Genomic DNA, 10028 nt, shown 5'->3' on the forward strand with positions numbered 1-10028 from the left:
GTTTCAAATGACTGAAATAAGCAAAATAAGTTCTTTGAATTAAGTGAAATCAATTTTTTGAAATGAGTAATTTGTTTTTCATGCATACTAAACATAATTCAGTGTGCAATATGTGAAATTTGTTATTTCAAATTTGTGAAAGTAGTTATTAAAAAATGAGAAACTGATTATTTCATAAAAAAAGAGTGAAAATCTAGTTTTGAAACTGGTGAAATTGATTTTCTAAATGATGTTTTCTGGAAATAAGTGAAAATAGTTATCTGAAAACTAAAATTTGTAAATGGGTGAAATCTTTGTTTCATATACATGACACATATTTTGGTGTGAAATACATGAAACTTTTTATTTGAAAATTTTGAAACTAGTTAATTCAGACATGTGAAACTGGTTATTTGAAAATTTTATTTAAGATGAGCAATTCTTTTAATGAAACGAGTGAAATTAGCTATGAAAATAATTGAAGCATGCCTTTCAAATGAAACTAGTGGAATTCGTCTTTTGAAACGAGTGAAACTAGTCTTTTAAATTGAAATATGATTTGTTTCACTCCATTTTTCAGTGTGTTTATTTTGAAGTTGCTTCGTTCGCTCCTTTCAATTTTAGTTATATTTCACATATCCCTCTTCTTGAAACCAATAGATTTTTTTCAAATGGGTGAAATTAGCTTTTGAAAATAATTGAAATATGTGTCTTTCTTTCAATTGGAACGAGTGAAATCAGTTGTTTGAAATGAGTGAAATCAGTTTGTAACATGAGTCAAATATGTTTTTTTAATGAGTGAAGTTTATTTTTGAAATGAGTGAAATACATTTTTGAATTGTGTGAAATATGTTTTTTATATAATGAGTGAAATTTGTTCAGTAAAAGTAAAACTAGTTCAACATCCATAATTGATCTTGTTCTGACGATCTCTTCAGTACGAATTCCAATATATAAAATGTTTCAAAAATGAAGATTTAGTTCGAAATATAACGATCATTCAAAATATGACTACAAAATAAAGTACCCATCTTTTACATGGAGAGAGAGGCATGCAATTGTCCTTCTGTCCACTCTCTCGACTCTCTCCTGTTGAAGAGGACACAAGCTGACACATGCATTTGTATCCCTCTCTTCAACATTACTTATTACATAGGAAAAGTTATCTCATGTTATACCTATAAAGCTAGCACAAATGGGATGCAACTATTCTAATCCTGAGCTCATATGAGCTCGGGTGAACAGTAACCTAAAGAAAAAATAGAAACAAATACAAAAAATTCTAATTTTTTTTGTGTGTGAAACATTGACAAAATGCTTGTTAGCTTGCAAAATTACATCGCCATATGACATTCGTGGAAATCGTGGCAAGGAAACAAACAAATCAATTCTCCAAAATGTTCTTTTCAAACACATTTTGGAGCACCGATTTTTTTTTTGCCGCATTTTTCACGAATGTCATTTCATGCTGTAATTTTGCGAGCTAGGAAAATATTTGAAAGCTAGGAGTACAATTTATTCAACTAGTGAAATAGAATTGAAAGTAATTCATGCATTTGATCAATGTCTGTACTCAAATTGATTCATTTTTGTGTCAATTTTTTTTAGGTTATGGAACTGGGAACGTTATAATGTGTTCCGTGTTTTTGGATAGTTATTGTAGGTGCCAAAGTATTTTGGCCCGGGTTTATTTGAATCCTGGCTCCGCCACTGCCAACCCCGGCGTCCAATTCCGGCCATTTGACATGGTCTCCCATCTTCCTCTGAACAAACGACCCAAAACGACCGCAGCCATCAACGCAGTCCCGCCTCCGGCCTCCTAAATTCTGCATGCCTAATTATACCCTCTTTCCACCTCCTCCTCCGTTGGAACGCGTTTGCTTCCCACCATTCCTGGCCTTACCCCTCGAGCGAGCGAGCTAGGCCTTCTTGTCTCGATCGCTCCCACGCTAGCCAGCTCGATCGGGCGACGGCGCGTGGCATTAGTCCTGGATCGATCGAGCTAAATAAAATGACCAAGGCAGCGCCTATGGCGCCTCGGCGGCGGCGATGGCCGGGGTACTTGCTCGCCGCCGCGGTCGTCCTTGCCGTCGTCACCGCCGCACGGGCGCAGGATTACAATAACGGCGATGATGAGGAGGAGAAGCCTAAGCCGCAGCTCAAGGCGCAGGAGGCGTGCAACGGCGCGTTCCTGTCGTACACGTTCATTGAGCGCGCCAAGGAGTTCCCGCACCTCAAGAACGCGACGGCGCAGGCGTACGCGTTCAAGGCGCAGGCGACCGTGCTCAACACCATGACGACGGACCTCAAGGCGTGGCAGATGTTCGTCGGGTTCCAGCAGAAGGAGATCCTTGTGTCAGTCAGCGGCGCCGTGCTCCTCGACGGCACTGACTTCCCCGCAAACGTCTCCGGTGGCGTTACATTTGCGGGATACCCGATGGCCGACCTCCTCAACTCCATCGACACCGCCGGCGACCTGACGCAGATACAGGTCCAGATGGACATCACCGGCACGCAGTTCGGCGTCAAGCCCCCCGGAAAGCCCATGCCCAAGACCATCAAGCTCACCAATCCCGGCTACCGATGCCCCGCGCCCACCCACAAAGGTGGAGTACCTTGTTCGCCGCCCTCACGACATGTTTCTGCATGCATACATGCATTTCTTGCTTGCTCTGTCAGAAAAAGTTGATCAAGGTTGGAATGTGCGTGCAGATAGCGTGATGTACGTGTGCTGCGTTAAAGATCCCAAGTTCAAGGTGAAGAAGGCCAACAGCACGCGGTACCTGCCGCGGCAGAAGGCCGACCTGACCATGGCCTACGACGTGCTCACGTCGTACGGCAACAAGTACATCGCGCAGGTGACCATCGACAACTGGAGCCCCATGAGCCGGCTGGACAACTGGAACCTCACCTGGGAGTGGAAGCGCGGCGAGTTCATCGAGAAGATGCGCGGCGCCTACACGCTGCTCAAGGAGGGCCCGGCCTGCGTCTACAGCCCGGCGGCGAGCTACTACAAGGACTTCGACTTCACGCCCGTGTACAACTGCGAGAAGAGGCCGGTCATCGTCGCCCTCCCGCCGGACCGGGAGAAGGACAACGACGTGGGCAACCTGCCCTTCTGCTGCAAGAACGGCACGCTGCTGCCGCCCATCATGGACGAGTCCAAGTCGCGGGCCATCTTCCAGCTCACCGTCTACAAGATGCCGCCGGACCTCAACCGGACGGCGCTCTACCCGCCGTCCAACTGGAAGATCACCGGGAAGCTCAACCCGCACTACGTGTGCCGGCAGCCGATCCGGGTGAGCCCCATGGAGTTCCCCGACGGGTCGGGGCTCATGTCGACCACCCCCGCCGTGGCGTCGTGGCAGGTGGCCTGCAACATCACCCGCCCCAAGAAGCGCGCCTCCAAATGCTGCGTCTCCTTCTCGGCCTACTACAACGACTCCACGGTGCCATGCAACACCTGCGCATGCGGCTGCGGCAACGACACCGCCACGTGCGACCCGGACGCCCACCCAGTCCTGCTGCCGGCGGAGGCCATGCTCGTGCCCTTCGACAACCGCACCGCCAAGGCCCGGGCGTGGGCCAAGATCAAGCACTGGCGCGTGCCCAACCCCATGCCCTGCGGCGACAACTGCGGCGTCAGCATCAACTGGCACGTCATGAACAACTACAAGTCCGGCTGGTCGGTGCGCATCACCATCTTCAACTGGCAGGACTACACCTTCAAGAACTGGTTCGCCGCCGTCAAAATGGGCGAGCACTACAGCGGCTACGAGAACGTCTACTCCTTCAACGGTACCCGGTTGGACGCGCCCTTCAACAACACCATATTCATGCAGGCCCTGCCGGGGCTCGAATACCTGGACCCCATCACCGACGGCAGAACGTCGGCGTACCCGAGGCTGCCCGGGAAGCAGCAGTCCGTCATCTCGTTCAAGAAGAAGGACGTGCCAAACATCAATATCCCCAAAGGAGGAGGCTTCCCCAAGCGGGTCTACTTCGACGGCGAGGAGTGCGCGCTCCCCCACAAGTTACCGTCGAGTGCACGCCGGCGGGCAGGGGCTCCCAGTCTCTTGCAGGCTGTCACCGGGGTGGTTCTTGTGATGATTGTTGCTCTTGTGGACTCCTCGTGCTTATGATCTGTGAAAATCTCTCGGGATTGTATCATTGTATAGAGATTTGTGTTAGGGTGCTACATTTGCTGAACATTTTTATTTGGTGGTTGGGGTATATGTCTTCGCTTCAATTCAGATGTTACAGTGACCCCCAAACGAAGGAATTGCTCTCGAGCAACTACAGGCTTATACTTTAGATATACTTCAGGTGACTGAAAAAATTATTATGGTCAGTCGATTTTGTTTTCCAAAGTGTGCACACACACGTACACTACCGATAATGCTCCATCTACGAACAGCTAGCCTACGCAAAGTAACGTAATCTTTCTAACTATAATCCTCTCCCCCCTGATTTCAAGTGGGGTGGGCCCCAGCCACTAATCTTCATCCAATTACCTACCTCCACATCAACTTTTACTTAAAAACTTCACGTAAGTTTACCTGGTCTAGCATTGCTCATACACTACTGCATGCATGCGGCATAGCTAGTCCGTACACGCAGCCATTGAGAGCATTAATGGTGCATGCATGTTTGTGGAGAGTAATTAAGATCAACCCAACGACCTCAGTTTAGTTTGAATTTAGCAACATCTTTTTATGAATTTTGTCTATCGTGTGCAACGTGCAAGTCCAAATGTTTTCTATGTCTTTTCTTTGTGTCTCCTTTATTTTTTGTCTTTTCCTTTTCATTTTTAAATGTGTGTGCGCACAGGCGTGCGTGTGTGGGTCTGTTGTGTCGCGCGGGCGTGTGGGTGTGTTGTGTCAACGTTAAGGTCAACTTTTTTTAATATTATAAAAAGACGTTACACACTTATTTTTGCACATTACGAAAAGATGCAATTCTATGTAAATTGTACGTAATTTTTATCATTATCTGTTTTAGTTTTTGTTTTCATTTTTAAGGGTAATACTAACGCCACTAATTCATCCTACTTAGAAAACTTCATTATTTTGATTCATTCTTCGTCTGAAATTTTATTATTTTGATTTTGTTTCAATTTTTTTTTCATTTTGTTTCTTAACTTCTATGCAAATTTTGTCACTATTTGTTTTAACTTTTTTTATTTTCTTTTGCCTTAAAGTGTAATACCAATGCCACTAATTCATTCCCTCATAAAACCTCATTATAATTATTTTATTATTCTTCTCCGAAAAACTTTATCATTTTGATTTTGTTCCAATATTTATTGCATTTTCATTCTTCTTAAAGGGTAATACCAATACCACTGATTCATTCTTTCTTAGCAAACTTCGTTATTTTGAATTTGTTTTGGTTTTTCTCTCCTTTTCATTTAGGGGTAATACCAATGCCACCAATTCATTACTTCTTAGGAAACTTTGTTTTGCGAAAATTTTACTATTACGTGCTTATTCTTGCACATTCTACAAAGATGCTAATTATGTGTAAATTGTATGCAAATTTTGTCATTATTTGATTTAGTTTTATTTTTTTATTTTCTTTGTTCTTAAAGGGTAATATTAATGCCACTAATTCATTCTGAAAGACTTCTTTATTTTCATTTTGATTTTAGTTCTTATTTAATTTTATTTCCTCTTTAAGGGTAGTACTAATGCCACCAATTAATAACTTCTTACAAAATTTTATTCTGCAGAAATTCCACTACTACGTGTTTATCCTTGCATATTATAAGAAGATGTAATTTCTGTGTAAATTGTATGCAAATTTGTAATTGTTTTTTAATTTTTCAGTTTCTTTCTTTTGGAAGGGTAATATCAATGCCACTAATTCAGTCTTCCTTAGAAAACTTCATTATTTTGATTTTTGTTTTCATTTTCTATCTTCTGGAAAGATAATACCATTGCCACTAATTCATTCTTTCTTAGAAAACTTCATTATTTTGATTTACTTTTAGTTTTATTTCATTTTGTATCTTATTCAAGGGTAATACAAATGCCACTAATTTTCTTTCGTCTTATAAAACTTCTTTTTTGCGGAAATTCTATATGCTTATAATCTTATTCTTGCATATTGTAAAAAGTACATTTTCCTAGTAAGTTGTGTGCAAATTTTGCCATTATTTTTATTAATATTTTTTTAATACTCAATGGGTACATACCTATGCCATTAACTCATTCTTTCTCAAAAAAAACCTTCATTATTTTGATTTATTTCTAGTTTACATTTCATTTTGCTTCATTTTTAAGGGTAATACCAATGCCACTAATTCATTCATTCTTAGAGAACATTCTTTTGAAAGTACCACTATTACATGCTTATTCGTGCATATTATAAAAAAAGCACATTCTTTGTGTAAATTATGTGCAAATTTCATCGTTATGTTTTTTTTCTTCTTTTATGGTAATACCAATGTAACTAATTGATTATGTCTTTAAAAAATTCATTTTTTATTTCTTATTTTAATTTTAGTGTATTAGTATGGGGGGTATAAGAAGGCTCGATAAAGTAGAAGGTTTTATGTTATAGTTGAGTAATATTATTTTCCTTTAAAATTTTGTAATTTTTTTCTTCAAGGTTAATGTAGTTCCATGATTCATTTTCCTTTACAAAGAAATGTTGTCTTCTTCGTTTAAGTTGAACTGCCAAAATGTCTTCTATTTAGGAACAGAGGAAGTATCAGATATCTATCGGACATTTGAAGCAAAAGAAGAAGAACAAAAATAATCTCCACTGATTAGCCGGTCGAAATTATACTTAATTATATAGGCGCATATACATGCATAGTTAGTACATCATGCACACACTTGTACTACATGCATCATTGGCCCACAAACCGGCGCAGAAAAGCAGCGGACGTGCATGCTAGTCAAAACGCGCACATGCATGCAGATGGGCCGGTCCCTCGTAGGGCAATAGACAAAATCGACTGAACAAGAATTTGGGTAAGTCATTTTTCGTTGTAGATGAATGTTCTTTGTCCATCTGATCTAAAATAAACGGCAGATCAAAATGTGACTTGTCAAAATTCTAAATTCAGCCGCCTAACGTCTAGCCGGTCCCCAGACTTAATAGCAAAGTGCGCGTCTGTTGCAATGGATCCAAATGGACTACATATGCATGTTTACCAACTTGAAAAAAAAATCACCCTATTTTTTTATTGGAATACATTCCTCTTAGCAAAAATAAATAAGTACTAGTAGGCGGATGCGCGGCGGCATGTCGCGCCCGTGCTTGAACTTGTTGTTGATTTTTTTGGTTAATGTTTTTGTTTGAAAACTTGAGTAAAGCTAGCAAAGAATAAGAAGGGTGAAGGAGGTGGTGTGTGGAATCTGTGAAGACTGTGGTGAAAAAGTGGTGGATTATATTGTCTGGTTGGAAGGTACATAGCTGCAAATAGTGGGAAAATGGTTTTGGTACATGTAATACAATAACATGAAACTGATCATCAGTTAGCGTGAACTAAAAATAACATAATCATCCGAACTGTAATCTTATTTTGCGGTGCGTTTGTTGAGATCCGGTGAATTATGGATTTATGATCAACCTTATCTATGAATATTATTTGAGTCTTCTCTGAACTCTTTTATGAATGATTAAGATAGCTTTGTATTTATCTCCGATCTATTGATTTGATTAAGAAATTGCCCTACTCATGGTTTAAGTTTATGGATGATCATAATTTTTTTTATTGGATTGAATTTTGCATCTAGAAATCTTTTAGATTCTACCGCGGGAGTTACTTTTATGGAAATTACATTAGAAGAAGCTATTAAACTCCTAGATAATATTATGGCTAATTACTCTCAGTGGCATACCGAAAGATTTTCTATTAGTAAAAAAATGCATGCGATTGAAAAAAATTAATATTTTGAGTGAAAATTTTAATATTTGATGCGAGGTGGTGCTCAGGCTGCGCTGAATTCGTCTCGCTGCCCCTCTTCCGCAAAAAATACCCTCTTCCTTCTCTCCCCCGAAAACACAGAGGCGAGGAGATGTCTGCGCGGCAAGCCGAGGAAGATGCGGGCAACGACGCCCGCGTCCCCTCTACTGCCGGACCTCAATCTCCCCGCCCCTTCCATTCTCTCTCCGAGCTCCCCTTCCGCCGCGTCGAAGCTGCACACGGGGCTCCCCCGCCGTCGCACGCTGCATCGCCTCCACCGCGGCCTCTGCATCTTCACCCGCGACGCTCTCCCTGGCGGCCGCCATGCGGCGTGGTGGGAGGGAATGCCAGCGGAGAACCGGCACCCACTCTTCCTTGCGCAGTGGTCGCTGGTCCTGGTAGTGAGGGGCAGATGTTCGACGAAATGCTGGACAGATGGAGCGGCACTTCTGGACGCTGGTTGTGTTCGATGAAAGGCCCAGCAGAGGAGAAGCTTACTGAAGCACTCGAGGAATCAATGCAAAGTCTTGGCCATTAGTGATTTGGGAGACGATGCTGCGCTCAGCTCGACGGCATGCTTGACAGGAGGCGCGCATGTACAGCCGGATGGTTCGAGCTGCAGACATGTACTTCAGAACGGAGGGAGTATGTATCCAGTGGCATAGGACTGAATCAATGCAAGGGCTTCATGTATGTATCCAGTGACATAGGACTGAATGCTTGACAAAAGGCGTGCATGTACAGTCGGGTAGCCGGTCGCACATGGAGCCTGCCTTGCCGCCATGGAGTGAAGGAGTGCTGGGCTCCTTTTGGTGGCTCGAGAGCGTTGCATTCGGTGAAGATGTTTAGTGCTGCAGAGTGCAGACATGTGTATCCAGTGGCTGTTTTACATGGACTGGTAGCAACTGGAGACACAGTTGAATCGGTTGGTCGACACAAGCAGCTACATTTGGAAGTTGGGCCACCACCTCTCCTAAAGTCAGTGTTCGTCTTCTATCAGTCAGGCAAGTTGTCAAGAGAGATTATTATAGAAACAGGAAGGGGGGCGTCTCTTTTTTAGATCAATGCAATTCCAAAGTTTGTCATCCAATCATGATTTGGAATTGAATCCTAAGATTCTATGAGAAACAACGGAATTCGTATTTAGACCCATTTCAGTTTTCTTGGTGAGTTGTATTCCAGCCCAATGCTCTCCAGTTCATACATCCAGACAGAGCCCAAGTTTCAACTCAAGATATATAAGCCTGATTGTTTTTTTTTCAATGTTCACAGTTTTGTTTTTCAAAACCTAGAATGTGGGTTCGGGCGCGCACCATTGTAAATATGCTTATTGACCTAGAAAGTAGCATGTTTATATTCAACATGCTATCATATTATCGACTGTGAGAACGAATCAGTGAAAGGCTACATGTATCTATTGATGCGGAGGCCGGGTTTTTACACTCTTTTAAACTGTGCTCCTGATACTTGTATCTTCCGCCAGCGGTAGGAACCGAGATGGGTCAGTTGCAGTTCTCCGACCACTAATTACCGACGAGTTCCCTTCTAATAGTTTACCCATCTAGCTAGCCAGCGAGTCTTCTATCTGCTCTGAATTATTTCCTTGTGATTTGTCCATACAAAGGATTCCAAATTGAGTATTAATATTTTGTGCACGTGCACTGTTTCTCAAAGTCCAATGCGTGATAGGCGTGATCGAGACTGAAAGATATTGCAGACAAGTTTCTGCGTTGGCTGAGTCCCATGGTGATCACGACCTGCCAAACTCTCCACAGGCACCTCAATCATTCACCCGCACTGCACAGCCCAATCAGTGAAGACGGGAACTAACTCAATCTCTCATCTCTCTCTGTGTATATATCCAGCTGCCCAGCGTGCTCCACTGTCTTCTCCAAGAGCGCAACAACAATGGCGCCTGATCTTAACCCCTCTCCAGAACTCAAGCATGCCCTCCTGTGGTCTGTACCACTACTCATCATAGCTCCCACGGTGATCTTCTTGTACATGCAAGCTGTTGGCAAGAAGAAGAACGCCATCCGTCTTCCTCCGAGTCCCCTGAGGCTGCCAATCATAGGGCATCTGCACCTGATGGTGCACGAGCCCCACCGGTCGCTGCAGAGGCTGGGCCGCC

At 43.0% G+C, this 10028-nt stretch overlaps 1 protein-coding gene across 1 annotated transcript; it reads left to right on the forward strand.

Moving 5' to 3' along the window:
- The first annotated feature begins 1990 nt into the window (after positions 1–1990).
- Positions 1991–4121, forward strand: LOC125528230 (COBRA-like protein 10). Its single transcript, XM_048692726.1, has 2 exons — positions 1991–2585; positions 2692–4121. The coding sequence occupies exons 1-2, from the start codon at positions 1991–1993 to the stop codon at positions 4119–4121; spliced, it is 2025 nt and encodes a 674-aa protein (XP_048548683.1).
- Positions 4122–10028: the final 5907 nt, after the last annotated feature.

The sequence above is a fragment of the Triticum urartu genome, unplaced genomic scaffold (genome assembly GCF_003073215.2).
Source record: "Triticum urartu cultivar G1812 unplaced genomic scaffold, Tu2.1 TuUngrouped_contig_4726, whole genome shotgun sequence".
Taxonomy (NCBI): domain Eukaryota; kingdom Viridiplantae; phylum Streptophyta; class Magnoliopsida; order Poales; family Poaceae; genus Triticum; species Triticum urartu.